Source organism: Cricetulus griseus, chromosome 3 (assembly GCF_003668045.3).
Source record: "Cricetulus griseus strain 17A/GY chromosome 3, alternate assembly CriGri-PICRH-1.0, whole genome shotgun sequence".
In the NCBI taxonomy this organism is placed as follows: domain Eukaryota; kingdom Metazoa; phylum Chordata; class Mammalia; order Rodentia; family Cricetidae; genus Cricetulus; species Cricetulus griseus.
This window is the reverse complement of record NC_048596.1, coordinates 187,279,686-187,300,338: the sequence shown is the minus strand read 5'-3', so window position 1 is coordinate 187,300,338 and position 20,653 is coordinate 187,279,686. Positions and strand designations below refer to the sequence as shown.

The following is a 20,653-nucleotide window of genomic DNA, read 5'->3' as shown; positions in this document are numbered from 1 at the left end:
ATGGAGCAGCAGATGGCTGCTCCTCAATGATCTTTAACTTCAGTTTCTGGGGATCCAATGCCGCCTTCTGACATCCTCTTCTGGCATGCATGTGGTGCAGGCAAAACACTCATGTACATACAATGATGATAATGAAGGTAATGATAAAAATAAAAAAAAAATTAAAAGTGTTTTTTAAAAGTCAAAATAACACCTTTAGCTGGTATCCCGAGTTCCCAAAATGGGCCTGTGTCTTTAAGACTCCCTGTCCTCTCTGGGGGTTGTAGTTCTAGAAGTTGGTGGTGCATTCCTTCTAAGTTTAAGAACTCTCTCCCTTCAAAAAGGTGGGGCTGAGAGCAGGCACCCGCGACTCCAAAGGAACTCCATTTCCCAGGGTGCACTGCGCTAAGCGCGCAGCCGTGTTAAAGAGCCGGCTCTGCGAGCGACAGGCCGACGCAGGTATGTGGGTCCGTGGGGGTCTTCAGTTCTGCTCCGGTTTGGGGCACCTTCCCGCGGGTCTTCGGTATCTCTACTGTCGCTCCCAGCGATAGCTAGCTGCAGGGGACCTCTGCAGTACAGCTTTCTCTTGATCTAGGATTTTTAGAGGGAGCCCCGCGTCTTGCGGACACACAGCACACAGAGGGGTATTCCCTTGAGCCGGTGGAGCTCCGGGTGTGCCAGCACTGCCCTAATTTTTATTTGAGTCTTTTCCCTGACTCAGTTTACCCCACTAGGTACACATTTCATGAACGTGGTGGTGTTTACAGCCTGGTTTTACTCCCAGCCAACTTCTTTCTATCTCTTGTTCTTCAGAAAGCTGCAGATTGGAGTTTTTCAGGGCCCGTTACACACACACACACACACACACACACACACACACACACACACACACACACGCACACTTTTTAAAAAGTTTTTTTTTTGTTGTTGTTCGTTTGTTTGTTTTGTTTTGTTTTTTGACACAGGGTTTCTCTCTTTGGAGCCTGTCCTGGAACTCGCACTGTAGACCAGGATGGCCTCGAACTCACAGAGACCTGCCTGCCTCTGTCTCCCAAGGGCTGGAATTCAAGGCAAGCACCACCACTGCCCGGCACTTTTTGTTTGCTTTTTTTTTTTTTTTCGAGACAGGGTTTCTCTGTGTAGCTTTGGAGCCTGGCCTCGAACTCACAGAGATCCTCCTGCCTCTGCCTCCCGAATACTGGGATTAAAGGCTTGTGCTACTTTTAAAGTTTTTTTTTTTTTTTTTTTTAAGATTTTGTTTATTATGTGTGCAACATTCTGCTTCCATGTATATCTGCACACCAGAAGAGGGCACCATATCTCATAACGGATGGTTGTGAGCCTCCATGTAGTTGCTGGGAATTGAACTCAGGACCTCTGGAAGAGTAGCCGGTGCTCTTAACCTCTGAGCCATCTCTCCAGCCCTTAAAGTTTTTTTTTTAAATGCTTAAATATTCAGAGAGACAGAGAGAGAGGGGGGGAGGGGAGGAGGGAGGGGAGGGGGGAGGAGGGAGGGGAGGGAGGAGAGGTAGAGATAGAGAGAGGAGATTTAACTTTTTAAGTTTTTTAAATGTTGAAATGTTCACAGTCCTTGCCTATTCCATAAGCTGAGCACAATAAACCCAGTATTAGGAAGTGGAGGCAGGAGGATGAAAGTTTGAGGCCAGCTAGGCTTACAAAGTGAGAGCGCATCTCAAAACTATGTCCGTGTGTGTGTGTGTGTGTGTGTGTGTGTGTGTGTGTGTGTGTGTGTGTGTGTGTATTTTATTGTCTTTGGATATATGCACTATCCTATAATTTTGTTGAGGATTCCTAGCACTAGAAAACAAAACCAAAAATCCAAACAAGCAAACAAAAAACTTTCCTAGGTGAGTTGGCACAAGCCTTTACAGTACACAGGAGATGGAGGCAGGAGGATCAGAAGTTTGAGGTGAATTAGAGACCAGTGCAGGATTCACAAGACCCTGTTTTAACTCAAAAAAAAAAAAAAAAAAAAAAAAAAAGAAAAAAGAAAAAAAGAAAAGAAAAAAGAAAAAGCCCAATCCAAGTATTCCAACTTGGATTGGGCAAATGAAGTTCTGTTAAAAATGGGCAAAGTGTTGGAATAATTAACTTTCTGTATTCTAAGATCACTGTGCAAATGCCACATGTGACACGGAACTGTAACTGAGAGGACAAACACTGTGACACACCCAGCTGCTTGTTCTAACTCTACCTGACCTTAGGCAGCCTGCTTACTCTTTAAACCCAGGTTCTTTATCCACACACTGTGATAAGATCAACTGTTGGGGCTGGTGTGTGGCTCCTATGAGCTTACGCTATAATGCCTTTGGCATGTTGCCTAAGAACACTGCCTAAGTATTACTTGGGGTATTAAATACTCTTTTGGCTGATCTGGCCAGGAATACTCTTCAGCCTTGCTTGATTTCTTAAGGTTTTCCCTGATTTTTTTACCCCGTTAGTATTCAGGGTTGCCTTTCTATTGCTGTGATAAAACTCTACCAAAAGCAACCTGGAGAGAAAAGGGAAGGTGTATTTGTCTTACACTTCCAGGTGACAGTCCATCACTTAGGGAGGTCAGGGCGGGAACTCCAGGCAGGTATTTGCAGCAGGAAGGCAGGCTGCTTGCTCAGCTGGTTCTTTATATGACCCAGTCCACCTGCCTCGGGATAGGGCCTTCCACATTAGTTATCAGTCAGAGCAGTTTCTCAAAGACATACCCACAGGCAGTGTGAATGAGGCAGTTCAATTGTGGTTCTTTCTTCCCAGCTGACTCTGTTCTATCAATAAAAAAACCAACCGGGACTGGGACCTTTGACCCAGAGACTATTTCAGAGCCTTCATTCCCTCCTAAACAGGGTCAAGTTAAAACTCTATTACTTCCTTTGTCACCCTGGAAAGATCTGTCATTCACTCAGCCGCTTTCAGATGCCACATACTGTTTTGGGGAGGGGGACATTTAAAATCATACCTTTTATTTTACAAATGCAGTGAACAAAGTTATGTATAAGGAGGGGCTGGAGAGATGCTCATTGGTTAACAACATTTGCTACTCCCCCCTTCAGGGGGGTCTCTGTGTAGTTCTGGTTGTCCTGGAACTCGCTCTGTAGACCAGGCTGACCTTGAACTCAGAGATCCACCTGCCTCTGCCTCCTGAGTCCCGAGATTAAAGGAGTGAGCCACCACTTGCTACTCTCGAAGAGGACCTAAGTTTGATTCCCAGCACTACATGATGGCTCACAACCATCTGCAACTCCAGTCCCAGGGTAACTGATACCCTCTTCTGACCTCTGAAGGCACCAGACACTCATGTCATACAATATGTACATGCAGGCAAAACACTCATACACATAAAATAATAAAATTAAAAATTAAAAAGAATCTTACGCTTTTAGTCCCAACACTCGGGAGGCAGAGGCAGGTGGATCTCTGTGAGTTGGAGGCCAGCCTGGTCTCCAGAGCGAGTGCCAGGATAGGCTCCAAAGCTACACAGAGAAACCCTGTCTCAGAAACAAAACAAAACAAAACAACAACAACAAAAAACTATTATTGTGTTAAAATTCATAAAACTGTATACTGGAAAAAGTTAATTTTAATGTCTGACTTTTAAAAATATTCATATATATCATCCAGGAAGCTCCTCACCCCTCCATTTTAGCCAGAATGGATCACCCAAGAGGGGTTGATTGGACAGTGATCATCCTGACATGCCAGTACAAGGACAGTGTCCAGGTTTTTCAGAGAGGTAGGTGACATGCCCTTCCACCTTTACCTTAAATTGGAACTCTCCAACCCTCTCACTTACCAGACTTCTGCTGCACTGGGAGCCTTGTAGACCTGGGTTGAAACAGACTTCTCCCTAGTCTTGTAACTTGATACACATGTCACTTCATTGGCCTTTAGGTTTTTTTTTTTGTTTTGTTTTGGGACTGTTTTTTAAAAATTTATTTATTTTATATTCATTGGTGCTTTTGCCTGCATGTATATGTGAGGGTGCCAGATCTTAGAGTTACAAACAGTTGTTAGCTGTCATGTGTGTGCTGGGAATTGAACCTAGGTCCTCTGGGTGAGTAGCAAGTGCTCCTAACTGCTGAGCCATCTCTCCAGCCCCAGCCTTTAGTTTTTCTTATTTGTAAAATGAGTGTAACAGTACTTACCTCCCAAGAGTCTGGGAAGGATCTAGTTATCTACTGTATGAAAAGCTAAGTCAATGTAATCGAACGACTATTAACAGGCTTGCTGGGTCAGGTGGGGGGTGACTGTGTGTGTCCCAGCATGTATTTTGATCACAGAACTGGAGGTACGGCAGAAGCGGGAGCAGATTCCTGCTGGGACACTGTTACTGGCTGTGGAGGACCCCCAGACTCGAGTAGGCAGTGGAGGAGCCACCCTCAATGCGCTGCTGGTGGCTGCTGAACACCTGAGTGCTCGTGCAGGCTTCACGGTGAGTGTTTCTGAGCTGCTGCCCCTCTGGCCCATGTCCCTGTTGAATTCAGTAGTTTCCATGAGCTTCTAGTTTGTTCAGGATTTGGCGTGTGTAAGTTGGACAAACTCATCTCTGCAATGCCATCCAGGTAAGGGCAAAAGGCAGAGCCAGTCTATGGAGTATTTTTAGAGAGGAGCCAGAAACCAGTCATGGTAACACTCAGAAGGCTGAGGAAGAGGATTGCCACAAGCTTAAGGCCAACCTGGACCACATAGTAAAATAAAAACTTGTCTCAAGAAGTTTGGAGCCAGTATCTCAGTATTCAGTAGGATGCTTTCCAGCTTGCTTTTCTTGGAAAAGTTCAAAGATCGTGCTGGGTGTGATCGCACATGCCTGTTATCTCTCCACACTTTGGTAGCAGAGGCAGTGAATCTCTGTGGGTTGAAGGCCAGGGTAGTCCACAGTGAGTTTCTGCCAGCTGGGGCTACATAGTGAGACTTTGTCTCCAAAACAAAATGAAAGCATTCATAGATCTTGCCACTTTATACTCTTGTCCCCTTAAGGCACCTGTTCAGTGGAACTGATGTGTGTGTGGCCTCCCTTTGAGAAGAATGTGTGTCAGTGTTTCTCACAGGCTCTGTCCCCTGGCTATTTTACTCAGTCACCTTGCTTGCGTAGCACAAAGGTGTGGAGGACGGTGGTCCTAGTCATAGGCATTCCCCAGCCATGGAGGCGGAATTGGCAAGGGGATGGGAGTACTGTAGTTGCTATTGGAGTTGATACCTCCCAAGGCATTCATCTGGTCTCAAATTGCTGCCTGTTGTCTCTCCTTCAAATAAGTCTAGGAAGTGTTCCCAAGTGGATGGCTGCCTGTCAGGCTGTTCCTTGCCTAACTGTGCTTATCGGTTTTGTTTGTTTGTTTGTTTGTTTGTTTTTTAATTTATATATTTATTGAGACAGTGTCTCTCTGTGTAGCCCTGGCTGTCCTGGAACTCACCATGTAGAACAGGCTGGCCTTGAACTCACAGAAATTTTCCTGTCTTTGTCCCTTGAGTGCCAGGCGTGAACCACCATGCTCCACATGCTCATTGGTCTTGATCTTGCCTTTTTTTTCTTTTGATACCTGTGTTGGAAACCCTCCTTGGACAGGAGGGTATCATCCTTAGATGCCATTTGCCCAAGGCCTATGTCAACAGGGCTCTCCTGCTCTTGACAGGTGGTCACATCTGATGTCCTGCACTCAGCCTGGATCCTCATCTTGCACATGGTAAGTGAAAACAGAGTATGGGCTGTGCAGAGGGTCGGAATCTTGGTTCTAGCAATGGGATGGTTCTAGGAATTTAGGAGTATTCTACCGTTGTGTGTATGCAAGCTGTTCATTGTGTAAATCCCTGGAAACTGGGAGTTAGTTAGGTCTGTATTTTAGATGAAGGTTCATCTGGAGATGGAGAGAAGGCTCAGTGGGTAAGAATATTTACTGTGTAACTATGAAGACCTGAGTTCAAATCCCCAACACCCACGTAAAAGCTGGGCATGGCTTTGTGTTCTCATAATCCCAGGATTTGATGCCCTCTTTTGGCCTCTGCAGGCACCTGCATGTACATGATGCACATACAGACAAGCAGGCACGCACATATATGCATTTAAAAAAATTAAAAAATAAAGGCAGAGCCTCAGGTACCCTTGCCTTGCTTCAGACTTGCTGTGAAGCTGAGAACAGACTTAACTTCTGATTCTCCACATCTCAAGCACAGGCTGTGTCACCCTGTGCAGTTTATATGATGTCAGGGTTTACACCTAGGACTTCATGTGTGTTAGGCAAGCATACCACTGACCGAGTCACTTCTCTGGTTTACTGAGCTTATGCTTCTTTGTTTGTTTTTGAGGTAGGGTTTTACTGTATAGCCCTGAATGGCCTGGAGCTCACTCTATAGACCAGGCTGGCCTCAGAGATCCACCTGCCTTTGCTCCTCAAGTGCTGGGATCGATGGCATGTGCTACCATGCCTGACCAGCTTACGTTTGTTAAAAAACAAAATTTAGAGAAAGGATGAGTGATAGGCTGTTTGAGTTGGCTTGGGGTAAAGGCACCTTCTGCCAAACCAAGACCCATGTAGTAGAAGCAGAGACCAGACTCCTTTTGTTCTTTTTTGTTTTGTTTTGTATTTCAAGACAGGGTTTCTCTGTGGCTTTGGAGGCTGTCCTGGAACTCTTGTAGACCAGGCTGGTCTCAAACTCACAGAGATTTGCCTGCCTCTGCCTCCCGAGTGCTGGGATTAAAGGTGTGCACCACCAACGCCCGGCTCCTTTTGTTCTTTGACCTCCATTGTATTACTGAAAATCTGGTAGGATATATCTCACAATGAGGGCAGTACTTAGTGTTCCTCAGGATGTTTTTTCCTTTTGCATGTATACATTTTCTAATTTTGCACATTAATCATGTTAATTATAAAAATTAAAAGAAGAACCATTAATATAACACTTTTTTAAATACCTCTCCTTAATGCCCACCACCCTTGTACAGTGTTCCGGCTGTGGTGCCCAGCTTCTCTGCATCAAGGACTGGCTCTTATGAGGTTCTGCTTGCCCCATAGGGCCGAGACTTCCCTTTCGATGACTGTGGCAGGGCCTTCACTTGCCTCCCTGTGGAGAATCCGCAGGCCCCTGTCGAGGCCTTGGTATGCAACCTGGACTGCCTGTTGGACATCATGACCCACCGGGTAAGGCCAGATAGCTGACAAGGGTGGCCCATCCCAGATAGAGCCAGTTTGCACATTCTGAGGGTCTGTGTGTCTCAAATGGGAAAGGAACCCCAGAAAAAATGGTCTGCAGTGAGCACAGCTAGAACTTCAAGCAGTTAGTTTTAGGGCCAGGTGTGGTGATGCACGCCTTTGATCTCAGCACTCAGGAGCAGAGTCAAGTGGAGCTCTTAAGTTCCAGTCCAGCCAGGCCTACATAGTGAGACCCTGTCCCCCCAAAACAAACAGGAAGTACAGCTTGGGGTTGAGAGGGAAGGGGGTCAACATTGATGTCATGGCTCTTGAGAGGTCCTGATACTTCAGCAGAGACTCCTCTGAGATTAACTGGCTGGGAGAGCATACAGAAAAGCCAACACAGGGATGAAAGAGTAGAGGAAGGGTTGGGCCCGGCATCTAGCTAAGTTTTCTCTTTTCTCTCTCTTCCCCCTGGTCCCCTGCAGCTGGGTCCAGGTTCCCCACCAGGTGTGTGGGTCTGCAGCACCGACATGCTTCTGTCTGTTCCTCCAAACCCCGGTGAGCCTGGGATGGCCTAGGACCACTTTCCCTCTCCACACCTACGGCTGGCTCTACCTCTCTAGCCCACTCTGTTTCAGCAGCCTATTTATAAAGAAAGCATAGGCCAGACCAAGAGGCTAGCATTGCTCTGTTGAGCCTCAGTCTGCCCATCTGTAGACTTAGTAGCTGGTTGTGGTGCCTCATGTCTATAATTCTAGCTACTCAGGAGGAGGAGGAGGGGAGGCAGGAAGATTGCAGCAAGTTCAATCTATAATGAGTTCTCAAACAACTTAATCACACCCCCACCAGAAAAAAAACAAAAACAAAAAAACACCCAAATAGGAATGGCCAAAATTGCCCCACTCCTTTGGCCCACGATTCTTTGTGGTAGAACTTTAGCGGGGGAGGGGCTGTAATTTTCCCAGAGTCCACTTGGCCTTGGAAACTATATTTCCCTTTTAGAGCTGTCCAGATGCCCCATCTCTGAGCCCTTGCTTCCTCATGGTTGGGCTCCTTACCTTGCCTCCCTGATTGTGCCACCCCATAGGGATCAATTGGGATGGCTTCCGGGGAACCAGAGTGATCGCCTTCCCTGGGAGCCTGACCTACGCTCTCAACCATGGTGTCTACCTCACTGACTCACAGGTATTACTCCTGGGTATAGCTGAGCTGCCCTGGGGCAGGGGTATGTTTCCAGACCCAGAACCTGTTGTCCTTGGTATTCCATGTGGCCTCGAGCCTGAGGAGTTTTCCTGTGTGGTACAGCTCTGGTGCTCACTCGCCTCTGCATACCAGGCTGTGTTCAGGTACTGAGAGAGTGTGACAGCCATTAAAGCCGGCCCTCAGCCTTCTACAGGTAGAAGTCTGTGACTCTTGTGGCCCCACAAATACATTGGTACCTGCCAGATTAGTGTCTTGTCACATGGGGCCATCTACTGACACTCGCAGCTGTACCCTCTTTCTGGTCCTCCCTTGCTCCTGTCCCTAATTCTGTTCTTCCTCTCCCCACAGGGCTTTGTTTTGGACATTTACTACCAGGGCACTAAGGCAGAGCTACAACGTTGTGTCGGGCCTGACGGGCTGGTACCGCTGGTATGGTTGCTGGGCTTGAGATGAGGGATCTTGGGGACTTTTTGGAATGGGGGGGCAGTTTCCCTTTCTTTCTGGGGAAAAGCCCCACTCTTTTTATATGATTCCGGGCTAAGCTAGAACCAGAAGCTAACGAGACATTCAGGTGAGCAGATGGAGCCAGAGTCCATGGAGCAGGCAGACTTGGAAGTTCAGGGTCTCATCCTGTGCCAGAAAGCAACCCAATTTGAGTGTGTTAGGGAATGTGGTTGAAAGAGATGCAGAAGCAGCCCAGGATGGGTGGTGTGGGTGGGAGGGTTGGGAAAGGTGCGGAACTGACTTTGGCAGGAGGCCTGAAGGTTGAGGGGGTTCTGTCAGGTGCTTTGGTAGAAGCTGCCCATCTGGGGACTGGGTGGTCCAAAAAGTCCATACCTGTGGCTCATCACATGTGCCTCCTCAACTCATGCCTGAGCTTGGCTTCAGGATCCCCCCACTCGAGCCTTGTGTATCCCTCCAGGTCTCCGGGGTTGTCTTCTTTTCTGTGGAGACTGCTGAGCACCTCCTGGCTACCCACGTGAGCCCACCTCTGGATGCCTGCACCTACATGGGCTTGGACTCTGGAGCCCAGCCTGTGCAGGTGACTGAAGAAAGGCAACTGGGGTCACCTGGCTGGGGGTGAGATGCCGTGTGCCAGCCCTTTCCCCTTTGTGGGTCAGCATCTCTGCAGTTGGGACTGTCCCAGCCCAGGCTTGGGATTGCAGGACCCTGCTGCTGCCCTGCCAACAGCTGTGCTTCTCACCCTCACCCAGCTGTCTCTGTTTTTCGACATCCTGCTCTGCATGGCTCGGAATGTGAACAGGGAGAACTTCCTAGCTGGACGGCCCCCAGAAATGGGGCAAGGTGACGCAGACGTAGCAGCTTACCTTAAGGGAGCCCGAGCCCAGCTGTGGAGGGAGCTTCGAGATCAGCCCCTCACTATGGGTGGGTATTGCTTTTTTTGTATGTATTTGGTTTTGTTTTTTGAGACAGGGTTTCTCTGTGTAGCTCCAGCTGTCCTGGAACTCCCTCTGGAGACCAGGCTGGCCTTGAACTCACAGAGACCAACCTGCCTCTGCCTCCCGAGTGCATATGCCATCATGCCCACTGGGTGAGTATTTCTTACTGGCTCTCTGGGGTAGAGAGAAAACTGCTTCCTGCGCTGTGGATAAGGCAGGCCAGCTAGTGGATTGGACAGATATGCTTTCCATTTTCTGTCTTCCTCTTGTCTCTTGCTTTGGCTCCTTTCTCTGTGTGTCCACCTGCTGTCTATGGGCCACAGACACATACATTCTGAACCTCAGTTTTATCATTGGCCCAAGTGGCTAACCCCCATACTTGCTTTTCTAGTGTCTGGTGAGGATGTCTGCTGGCAGCCACCTGACCTTGCATTGGAGCTGTGGCAGGCACAGGGTTGGAGCCAGTGCTTTAAAAAAAAAAGGATTTATTGCCAGGTGTTGGTGGCACACGCCTTTAATCCCAGCACTTGGGAGGTAGAGGCAGGAGGATCTCTGTGAGTTTGAGACCAGCCTGGTCTCCAGAGTGAGTGCCAGGATAGGCTCCAAAGCTACACAGAGAAACTCTGTCTCGAGAAAAAAAAAAAAAGGATTTATTTTTTAGTTTAAAAAGTTGTATGTATGTTTGTGTGTCTGCCTGTTGGTATGTACATGTGGGTGCTGGTACCCTCAGAGGGCAGAAGAGGGCATTGGATCCCCTGGAGCTGGAGTTACAGGTGGTTGTGAGCTTCTTGATATGGGTGCTGGGAATCAAACTCCAGTCCTCTGTAAGAACAGTATTTGCTCTTAACCACAGAGCCATCTCTCAAACCCTTGGGGTCCACACTTTTGTCTTTACAGTGTATGTCCCTGATGGTGGCTACAGCTATATGACTGCTGATGCCAGTGAGTTCCTGCATAGCCTCACAATGCCTGGGGTCGCTGTAGCCCAGATCGTCCACTCCCAGGTGGAGGTGAGAACAGCCTGCTGGGTACTTGAGGTCAGGTGACATGTGAGCTTCAGAAAAAGACCCTGTGCTTACAACAGTTTACCTATAAATTAAGGTGCTGTCTCTATTTTAATTAATTATTAACTATCTTTTTTATTTTTATTTTTTTGGAGACATTGTCTCTTGTAGCCCAGGCTGACCTCAAACTTGGTATGTCTCCAAGGATGAGCTTGAACTTTTTTTTTCCCCCCTCAGAGACAGGGTTTCTCTATGTAGCCCTGGTTGTCCTGGAACTCACCCTGGAGACCAGGTTGGCCTTGAACTCACAGAGATCTGCCTGCCTCCGCCTCTGCCTCTTGAGTGCTGGAATTAAAGGCGTGCGCCACCACACTTAGATATCCCAGAGGCACTGGAGGCTCAGAGACACTAAGCACTTGTCCAAGGCCACAGAGCCAGGGAACTACATCAGAAGTTAGGGAAGGCCTTTCTGCGGGGTCTCTGTGGAGACAGACACATGTGGGTCTGGGTCACTGCCATGATGCTGGGGGACAGGACAGATGGAGTTCAGAGGTTGCTCTTGGGATAGGAGTAGCTGGAAAGATGGAATGGGAAACAAACACTCTTTGGCTTAGGCCAGACTGGGTCTAGCAGGGATCTGGCTGGTTGAAGTTCCCAGAATGCAGTGGGTCTTTATACTTCCCACCCAGAGATTTGTTTCCAAGGGAGAATTAAGGTAGCCCTTGGTCCTTGGCCTTCAGCTTCCCTGATTTTCTTCCCTGGCTTCACAGGAGCCACAGCTGCTAGAGGCTTCATGCTCTGTGGTCAGCTGCCTGCTGGAGGGCCCTGTATACCTGGGACCTCGGAGTGTCCTACAGCACTGCCACCTGAGGGTGAGGCCTGACAGCATGGGCAGGGGGAAACAGATGGGGTGCCATTGCTCAGCATTTGTTTGGATGTCCCATGTACCTGCTTCCCACCTCAAGATGCCTGCCCCCTTCCTCTCAGGGCCCCATTCATATTGGCGCTGGCTGCTTTGTGAGTGGCCTGGATACTGCCCACTCCGAGGCACTGCATGGCCTGGAGCTCCGTGACCTCATCCTGCAAGGACACCATGTGCGGCTGCATGGCTCCCTGAGCCGAGCATTTACTCTTGTTGGCCGCCTGGACAGCTGGGAAGTAGGCATCTACCGCATGTTCCTCTGCCTCCATCTTCAGACTTTGGGGAGCCCCCAGGGTCTGGCTCTATCCTGTCACAGGGATCTCTGAGCACTGGGGCTGGGGGTGTCACCAGATGTCTCAATAGACCTTAGAGAATTTTATCCCCTTTTTAAAGGCTGGTGATTGAGGTTTAAAGAAGGTAGCTTGCCTTGGATCCCATGGCCAGTAATAGCCCCCATCAGGAGTAGAACTCAGGATTCTGCTCTAAATCCTATGTATTTGGGCAGAAGTTTTAAAGTGGTCTAAAAGAACCTGTTCCTGTGTGTGTGTGTCTCTCTTCCAGTCCCCTTTGGAGCATCTGTTCCCCAGCCTCTGGCCTGGTGTCCCCTATTCCCTTTCAAAGGCCCCTGCATTCCTGATTGCTTCTTCCTCTTCCCCCAGAGACAGGGGGCAGGCATGTATCTCAACATGTCCTGGAATGAGTTCTTCAAGAAGACAGGCATTCGGTGAGTAAGCTGGATGCTCCAGCAGGCCTCTGTGGGCCTGGGCGGCCAAGTCCCTGAGCAGCCCTGTCCAGTCCTCTTACTGCCCTGCCTGGCCTGTCTGGAACAGCTGGAGTCTCTAGTACTCCCCCTGTGCAGCTCTAATTCCCTGGTTGTGCTATATTTTGACTCTGGGATTTTTATTTAGTATCTTAAGCAAGATAACAAGACAGATGGCCTCCCTCTCCTCGTAATACTCCTCCATGGGAGGCAGTAGTGTATGTCCCATCCCCATGAGTTGACAGACAGGCCAGGGCTTGGGAAGGAGGCAGGAACCTTAGTTTCCTTCCCACTAATGCACCTCTCTGCACCCCAGAGACTGGGACCTGTGGGACCCAGACACGCCCCCCTCAGATCGATGCCTTCTCAGTGCCCGCCTTTTCCCTGTGCTCCACCCCATGAGGGCCCTGGGGCCTCAGGACGTGCTGTGGATGCTGTACCCCCAGGAGGACAGAGGTGAGGCCCTGCGGGCCTGGCGAGCCTCTTGGCGCCTGTCCTGGGAGCAGCTACAGCCTTGCCTGGACCGGGCTGCCACACTGGCTTCCCGTCGGGATCTGTTCTTCTGCCAGGCCTTGCAGAAGGCACGGCATGTGCTAGAGGCCCGGCAGGACCTCTGCCTGCTCCCACTGATCCGGGCTGCTGTTGGTGAAGGTTGTTCTGGACCCCTGCTGGCCACACTGGACAAGGGTGAGTGTGCTATGGAGTCAAACTATGGTCTCTTGTCCTGCCTGCCCTCTGAGCCGCCAATTGAAAGTAGTAGGGGGCCTTGCAATTCTAAAATAGAAGAAGCACCCAAGTTTAGTTTTTAGAAAGCTTCATCCTTGTTATTAAGGCTTTTAGTGGGAGTTTGAGGCCCGGTTGCTAAGCCTCTGGGTCCTTATGGCATCTACAGGCCTGTGTGTTCTGTACTGAGTGCCAGAACGGGGGTGCAGAGCTCCAGCAGGGACCCGGCATATGGCAGCTCTCCCCCACTGTAGATGGACCATATGGCCTGGTGGCTAAGATTCTTAGCCTTATAGAAAGTGTCTTATTAGTGGCCCTGAGAAGTTTGGAGCCTTGTCCTTGTTTAAGTCTCTCATAGCCACATAGCTAGTTGAGACTAAGACTTGAACCCACATGGTTTGACCCCTGAACTCTTTTAAAATTATATATTTAAGCCAGGTGGTGGTGGCACATGCCTTTAATCCCAGCAGTTGGAGGCAGAGGCAGGTGGATCTGAGTTTCAGGCCAGCCTGGTGTACAGAGTGAGTTCTAGGATAGCCAGGGCTACACATAAAGAAACCCTGTCTTGAAAGAAACAAACATTTTTTTTTAATCTATTTTTTTCTTGTGTGTGTGTACATATGTGTGCATGTACTGTTAGAGGACAACTTGTTCTCTACTTTCAACATATGGGTGCCAGGGGTTGAATTCATGTCAGGTTTGGCAGCAAGTGCATTTCCCATGCCTCCTCACCGACCCCAGCCTGAACTCTTAACTCTGATGTCTTAGATAGCCATGGAGGATACATTTGGGCTGGAGCTAGCAGAGTAAAACCTTTGCTAGGTAGAGTAGGATGCATTCAAGTGCAGGTGCACAATTTGACAAAAGCTGGTAGGAATGAGGAATCTGGGCTATTGGGGGACTATTGAGACTGGGGGCTCAGCAGCCTTCTAACTCCTGGTCCTTCAGTTGCAGCTGGGGCAGAAGATCCTGGTGTGGCAGCCCGGGCTCTGGCTTGTGTGGCAGATGTACTGGGTTGCATGGCAGAGGGCCGAGGAGGCTTACGCAGTGGGCCGGCTGCCAACCCTGAGTGGATCCAGCCTTTCTCATACTTGGAGTGTGGAGACCTGGTGAGGGGTGTGGAGGCGCTTGCCCAGGAAAGAGAAAAGTGGCTGAGCAGGTAGGTGTTGATCACCCATTGAGTAAAGGATCACCAGGAACCCATTGAGAAGCCATCCAGGGAAGGATCTCCTGATGGTGGGAACTCAGAGAGAGGGTGTTCAGATTGACCAAGACTACCCCCAGCTTGGGGCACCATGCCGACTGGCTGTCTTCCATCTGTCAGGCCTGCCTTGCTGGTTCGAGCTGCCCGCCATTATGAGGGTGCTGAGCAGATCCTGATCCGCCAGGCTGTGATGACATCCCAGCACTTTGTGTCCACCCAGCCAGTGGAGCTGACAGCACTTGGGCAGTGGGTGGTGACTGAGTGCCCAGCCCGTGTGGATTTCTCTGGTAAGTCCTTTGGGTGAGGTATGGGTAACTTCCTCAGAGCCAGGCTGGCAGGCTCTGTGACCACCTTTTGAACTGCTATAGGTGGCTGGAGTGACACACCACCCATTGCCTATGAGCTTGGTGGAGCAGTGTTGGGCCTGGCTGTGCGGGTGGATGGCTGCCGGCCCATTGGGGCCAAGGCACGTCGCATCCGGGAGCCTGAGCTGCGGCTGGCAGTGGGGCCTCGACAGGATGAGATGACCATGAAGATGGTGTGTCGGAGCCTGGATGACCTGCAAGATTACTGCCAGCCTCACGCCCCAGGTCAGGACAACTAGGGCATTGTTAAATAGGGATGGCAGCCACAGCCAGTTGGGATGAGGGCAGAACTTAGAGATCCATCCACAGAGAACCCCAGACTATTGAGGATCTAACCTTAGGGCTAGCCAGTATGTTTGAGGAGCCCTGGAAGACTAGAAAGGGCTGGCGGTCACCCTTCTTAGGTACAAACTAGAACAGGATAAAGTGACACATTTGCTAGTGTTAGAGAGCCTTGATGTTCTTCTATGGTTTAAGGATGGGGGCCTGCACTCGGGAGGCAGAGGCAGGCGAATCTCTGTGAGTTCAAGACCAGCCTGGTCTACAAGAGCTAGTTCTAGGACAGTCTCCAAAGCCACAGAGAAACCCTGTCTTGAAAAACAAACAAAACAAAACAAAACAGGCCTACATTGTCCTACCAGAGGAGCTCCATCTTTGGAGGTAAGCTAAGTGGTGGCCTAGGAGTCCAATTCCTTCCTTTGTGTTCATTCATCAGGGGCCTTGCTGAAGGCAGCCTTTATCTGTTCGGGTATTGTGCACATCCACTCAGAGATCCCTCTGTGTGAACAGCTGTTACACTCCTTTAATGGTGGCTTTGAGTTGCACACCTGGTCAGAGCTGCCCCATGGCTCCGGGCTTGGTAAGTAAATCCTGGGCCCCTGCTGTCTACCTGTTTTGTCTCAGCTCCTCAGTCTTGCTTATGATCCTGGTCCCTAGTCTCTGTACAGCAGAAAGAGTGGGTGGGACTGGGCAGAAGTGGTTCATGACTCATGATGTCCTCCTCTGTTTTGCAGGCACCAGCAGCATCCTAGCAGGGGCTGCCCTGGCTGCCTTGCAGCGGGCTGCAGGCCGGGCAGTAGGCACAGAGGCCTTGATCCATGCAGTGCTGCATCTGGAACAGGTGCTCACCACAGGTACAAAGAGGTCTAGGGAGGTGGAGAACTCTGACATTTTCCATAGACTCTGTACAGCGGGTTCCCTAGGCTTACCAGTAGCATGTAACGGTTACACTTTAAAATGGTTATAGTTTCCTTATCACTTTGATTTCTGATGCTTTTCAACTTGAAATGTTTTATCTCAAAGGAGCTAATGTGCCATGAATGCCTCCTTGAGGGCCAAAAACTATTGCTCCTTTCGATTTTTGTGTCTGAGCATTTGGCTGCATACATGTAAGTGTGCCTTGTCTGGGGTCCAAGGAGTGCAGAAGAGGGTGCTGGAGTCCTTGGAGCTGGAGCTGACAAATGGTAACGAGCCACCACATGGGTGACGAGAATTGAACCCGGGTGCTCTTAAAGTGCTGAGCCAGCTCTCCAGGCCCACTTGCGCCTTCCTTTTGTTATTGGGCACCTGGGGTGCCTGACGGTCTTCATGACTTCCCCACTGCAGGCCCCCCTTCAGAATCTGGGCCAGATCTGGGTTTGTAAGATGGACCTTCAGTCTTCTTCCTGGCAACCTGACACTCTCTTGGCTCCCTATATGTAGAAGAGTGAGGGTCCAGCTAAGATTCTGCTCTAAGATGTCCTTGATACCAGACTTCTCCTCCTGGCCATCATGGCACTTGGAAGCTGAGCATAATATAAAGCAGCCATACATTTGCCTGGTTCACCCAGGGGTCTCATCTCTGGTGTAACTGGAAGGAAACTGCCTTAAAGATGTATGGGGTCTCCTCCAACTCCTCTGTAGCTCTACCTTTTTGTTGTTGCTGTTTTTTTGTTTTTGTTTTGTTTTTGTTTTTTTTGGAACAGGGTTTCTCTATAGCTTTGGAGGCTGTCCTGGAACTCGCTCTGTAGACCAGGCTGGCCTCAAACTCACAGAGATCCGCCTGCCTCTGCCTCCCGAGTGCTGGGATTAAAGGCACGAGCTGCCACCGCCCAGCTGTAGCCCTACTTTTGTACTCACTTCCCACAATAGCAGTCTTTAGCAAAAGATCTGGGAGTTTTCAGATTCCTTTTGAGGTGTGCCATTCAAGTTCTTCATTTGGCCAACTGACATTTATCGATAATCTACTCTCTTGGGCCCTGGGGATAAAATGAGCAAAAACATGAGAAAGCCATGGGATGGAAGGGACCTAGACACTCATCAGTAGCCACTGGAATGTGTCATTTGCAGCTGCACCAAGTGCTCTGAGGAAGGGTATAGTATATTCTTGACATTTCTAGCTCTCTTATATGGTGGCTGTAAAATTTTAGATACTTCTTGTCATCTGCATTCTGTACTTTACATTCTTAAATACTGAGGGATGGAGTTTGGAGATAGTTCAGTGGAAAAGTGCTCGTTGTGCATACATGAGGACCTGACCTTAGCTCCCCAGTACCAGTGTGAAAATATTGGTGTGAAAGCATGTGCTTATGCCCTGTCCTGGGAGGAGGGCACCAGGGAATCCCCAGGCTCATTGGCCAGCCAGTTGGTGAGCTCCAGGTGGTGGAGGGGCTAGAGAGTTCCTAGCTCAAGAGCTACCTGTAAATCCACCTCCAAGGGATCTGACACCCTCTTCTGACCTCTTGGGGCACTGCATTCATGTACACACACACACACACACACACACACACACACACACACACACACACACACACACACACACACGGAGTGTTGACCTCTGACCACATGGGCACATGACCCACTCGTATATTTATGCACACACATATTGAGCATAGCAAGGACCAAAGCCACAAAGCAGCTTGTTTTGTCAGATTATCTATCTACCTATTTATTTGTTATTTGAAATACTAGAGCTCATGAATGCTAAGGGCCTTGAGCTTTTTGTGTTGAGACAGGGTTTTTTCTGTGTGGCCCAGGCTGGGCTCAAACTCACAGAGATCCTCCTGCCTTTGCCTCCCGAGTGATGGGATTGAGGGCGTGTACCACCACTGCCCAACGAGCTTCTTTCTTTAAAAAAACAAAAACAGCCGGGTGGTGGTGGCGCACGCCTTTAATCCTAGCACTCAGGAGGCAGAAGCAGGTGGATCTCTGTGAGTTCGAGACCAGCCTGGTCTACAAGAGCTAGATCCAGGTCAGTCTCCAAAGCCACAGAGAAACCCTGTCTCGAAAAACCAACCAACCAGCCAAACAAACAAACAAAAACAAAAAACCTTTTCTACGTTTCTTATTTATGTGTATGTCTGTACATGTCAGTGCATTACATGCAGACATATCTGTAGAGGCCAGAAGAGGGTGTTGGATTACCCCTGGGACTTAATGTTGGCCACCATGTGGGCACTGGGAATTCAACCTGGGTCCTCTGGAAAAGTTGCCAGTGCTTTTAACAGTGGAACTGTATCTGTAGCCCTCTTCTTTTAAAAAAAAGGACATTTTATTTTATTTTATGTGGGTATATGTACTTGTGGGTGCCTACAGGAACCATAAGGTACCTAATACCCTTGTGTTATTGCTACAGGTGGTTGTGAGCTGTCAGATATGGGTGCTGGAAACCAAATTCTGCTCCTCAGTGCTGAGCCATCTTTTTGCCCCCATGAACTTATCTTTAACACTCTTAGAAGACAGATTGCTGGGGCACTGGCAGATTACATGGAAGCGCTATCTTTCTACATGCCTAATGCCTATTCTAATTACATGATAGATTTGCAAGAAAACTGGGGTCTTGACTGCAGCCCCTTTTCCTTTCTGGGATTGGGCTGCTATCATGGCTTAGTAGTCTCAGTTGGAGTGGGAACAAGCTGTCTTTCCATTCTGGTCCCAGATAGAGGGTCAGGGCCATGAAACTAGGCTGGGTGAGGTTGGGCCACAGAGGCTCCAACAGTGACAGAACTTTGGGCTCATAGGAGGTGGCTGGCAGGACCAAGTGAGTGGCCTAATGCCTGGCATCAAGGTGGGGCGCTCCCGGGCTCACCTGCCCCTAAAGGTGGAGGTGGAGGAAATCACTGTGCCTGAGGGCTTTGTCCAGAAGATCAATGATCATCTGCTTCTGGTATACACTGGCAAGACCCGACTGGCTCGGAACCTGCTGCAGGTGAGCTCAGCCCCTAAATAAGGAAGGCACCTTCTTAGCTGGGCTCGGCTGGACCCAATTCTCACTGCACCTTCCATGCCCCACCTGCAGGATGTTTTGAGGAACTGGTATGCTCGGTTGCCTGCTGTGGTGCAGAATGCCCGCAGACTGGTGCGACAGACTGAGAAATGTGCTGAAGCTTTTCGCCAAGGTGAGGTATTTATCCATCCAGAGCTAAGTCTTGTCTCAGGCCTGACGCAATTCCACACATTAGGCCTTTGGAGCCCCCGTTTTCTCCTTGTGGGAGCCTTATCAGCATAAAATTTCACTATTGGGAAAGGTCCTCTGACCCCATTTACCTGGAAACAGGAGGGAGAGGCTCAGCCTTGCCTGAGTTGTAGGGAAGTGGGAGCTGCACAGAGCCCAAGGGTAAGGCTATAGAACACTTACTGGGCTGGGCACCATGCTAATTGCTTTGTGCATATTAGGCCTCAACCCTGTGCAGGTGGCCCTAATACTGGCGAAGAAGTGCCTGCCTTTTGACCCTCCTTTCCTTCTGCAAAAGAGTATTAACTGAGTTTCTTGGCTCAGGCAAACCATCCCCTCTCTTCCAACCCCAGGAAACTTGCCTCTGTTAGGCCAGTACCTGACCTCATATTGGGAACAGAAGAAGCTTATGGCCCCAGGCTGTGAGCCACTGGCTGTGCGGCGAATGATGGATATCCTGGCTCCTCACGTGTATGGCCAAAGCCTGGCAGGGGCAGGTGGTGGGGGCTTTCTCTATCTGTTGACAAAGGAACCACGGCAGAAAGAGGCTCTAGAAGCTGTGCTGGCCAAAGCTGAGGTATGTGTTGCTGTCAGGGTTGGAAGTTGGTTGGCATGAAATACCCCACTGTGGCCAATCATGGTCCTCCTGGCCCTGTACCAGTCCAGCCTCCAAAAGGCCTGGGAGTTGTTTAAAGCCCTTTTAACTCCTTCTGTCCTATCCAGGGCCTCGGCAACTACAGTGTGCACCTGGTGGAAGTGGACACTCAGGGTCTGAGCTTGCAGCTGCTAGGAAGCGACATGTATCTTTGTGGGGCTGGGCCCTCTGAAGCAGGCAACACTTAGAGCTACAGCTGCATTTCCCTTCAGTGGAGCTCAGTCTGCTATTCATCACCTACCTCTTCAAGGCTGCTAATAAGGAAGCAAGACTTGAGAAGAAGAGGCAGTGTCTATGAATTGGACTGTACTTCATGACTGGCCATGGCTAAGACTTGGTCTCTACTCCATCTGGACTAAGGAAAATCTTAATGATAGTGTCCCATGTGGACTTTACAAATTCCATGGCCCAGTATAGGCCTACTAGGGCCTTGGAAGGGATGACAATCAGACCAACCCCAATGATACACTTTTAGACATTCCATTCCCATGTTCAACTTTGGTCCTCAGCCCTCTATTGGGGAATGGGTGGTGGTGGTGGAGGTGTATATCCAGGTCTGTGGCAGTGAACCAGTACAGTGTACAGGAAGTTTTTGATAACCTAAGCCTTTTCCAGCAATATTCCAGACAGTGCCATAGGAATCTAGCAACGGGTTCTCAACACTGGCATTCTTGGAATAAATTCTAATTTTCAAGGTTATCCTCAGAAAGCTCTTGCTTGGCAATAATTCCCACTTCTGGCACTGTAGGAAGCTGCTCCTGAGTTGATCCAGCTCCTGGTGCTGACAGCCTAAGAGAGGGCTGAAGTCCAAGACTGGATGAAGGCTCTTGATGTCATGTGACTGGATATGGAAAGCCGAGGTCTCAT

The 20,653-nt window shown here is 49.4% G+C and overlaps 1 protein-coding gene across 3 annotated transcripts; it reads left to right on the top strand.

Annotated features, from left to right (window-relative positions):
• Positions 1 to 337: 337 nt before the first annotated feature.
• Fcsk (fucose kinase) lies at positions 338 to 20,485 on the top strand. 3 transcript variants are annotated; one of them, XM_027406002.2, is made up of 24 exons: positions 338 to 438; positions 3,613 to 3,724; positions 4,272 to 4,423; positions 5,622 to 5,672; positions 6,999 to 7,124; positions 7,604 to 7,676; positions 8,206 to 8,303; positions 8,670 to 8,750; positions 9,244 to 9,363; positions 9,536 to 9,707; positions 10,619 to 10,731; positions 11,496 to 11,597; positions 11,713 to 11,883; positions 12,307 to 12,371; positions 12,724 to 13,094; positions 14,079 to 14,289; positions 14,455 to 14,621; positions 14,703 to 14,924; positions 15,415 to 15,558; positions 15,713 to 15,832; positions 18,698 to 18,885; positions 18,976 to 19,075; positions 19,485 to 19,708; positions 19,855 to 20,485. In XM_027406002.2, the coding sequence occupies exons 2-24, from the start codon at positions 3,643 to 3,645 to the stop codon at positions 19,972 to 19,974; spliced, it is 3,273 nt and encodes a 1,090-aa protein (XP_027261803.1). In that variant the 5' UTR covers positions 338 to 438; positions 3,613 to 3,642; the 3' UTR covers positions 19,975 to 20,485. The 3 variants fall into 3 exon arrangements, with proteins under 3 accessions (XP_027261803.1, XP_027261804.1, XP_027261805.1); XM_027406003.2 differs by lacking the exons at positions 338 to 438; positions 3,613 to 3,724 and having other exon boundaries at positions 4,355 to 4,423; positions 6,929 to 7,124; positions 19,855 to 19,997; XM_027406004.2 differs by lacking the exons at positions 338 to 438; positions 3,613 to 3,724; positions 4,272 to 4,423; positions 7,604 to 7,676 and having other exon boundaries at positions 5,619 to 5,672; positions 19,855 to 19,997.
• Positions 20,486 to 20,653: the final 168 nt, after the last annotated feature.

Excerpts from the sequence above, each read along its gene's own strand:
- Fcsk (XM_027406002.2), top strand. The coding sequence starts at position 3,643 with ATGGATCACCCAAGAGGGGTTGATTGGACAGTGATCATCCTGACATGC. Across the intron at positions 8,304-8,669 it reads TCTACCTCACTGACTCACAG|GGCTTTGTTTTGGACATTTA; the intron begins GTATTACTCCTG and ends CTCTCCCCACAG. Across the intron at positions 13,095-14,078 it reads GCTGGCCACACTGGACAAGG|TTGCAGCTGGGGCAGAAGAT; the intron begins GTGAGTGTGCTA and ends CTGGTCCTTCAG.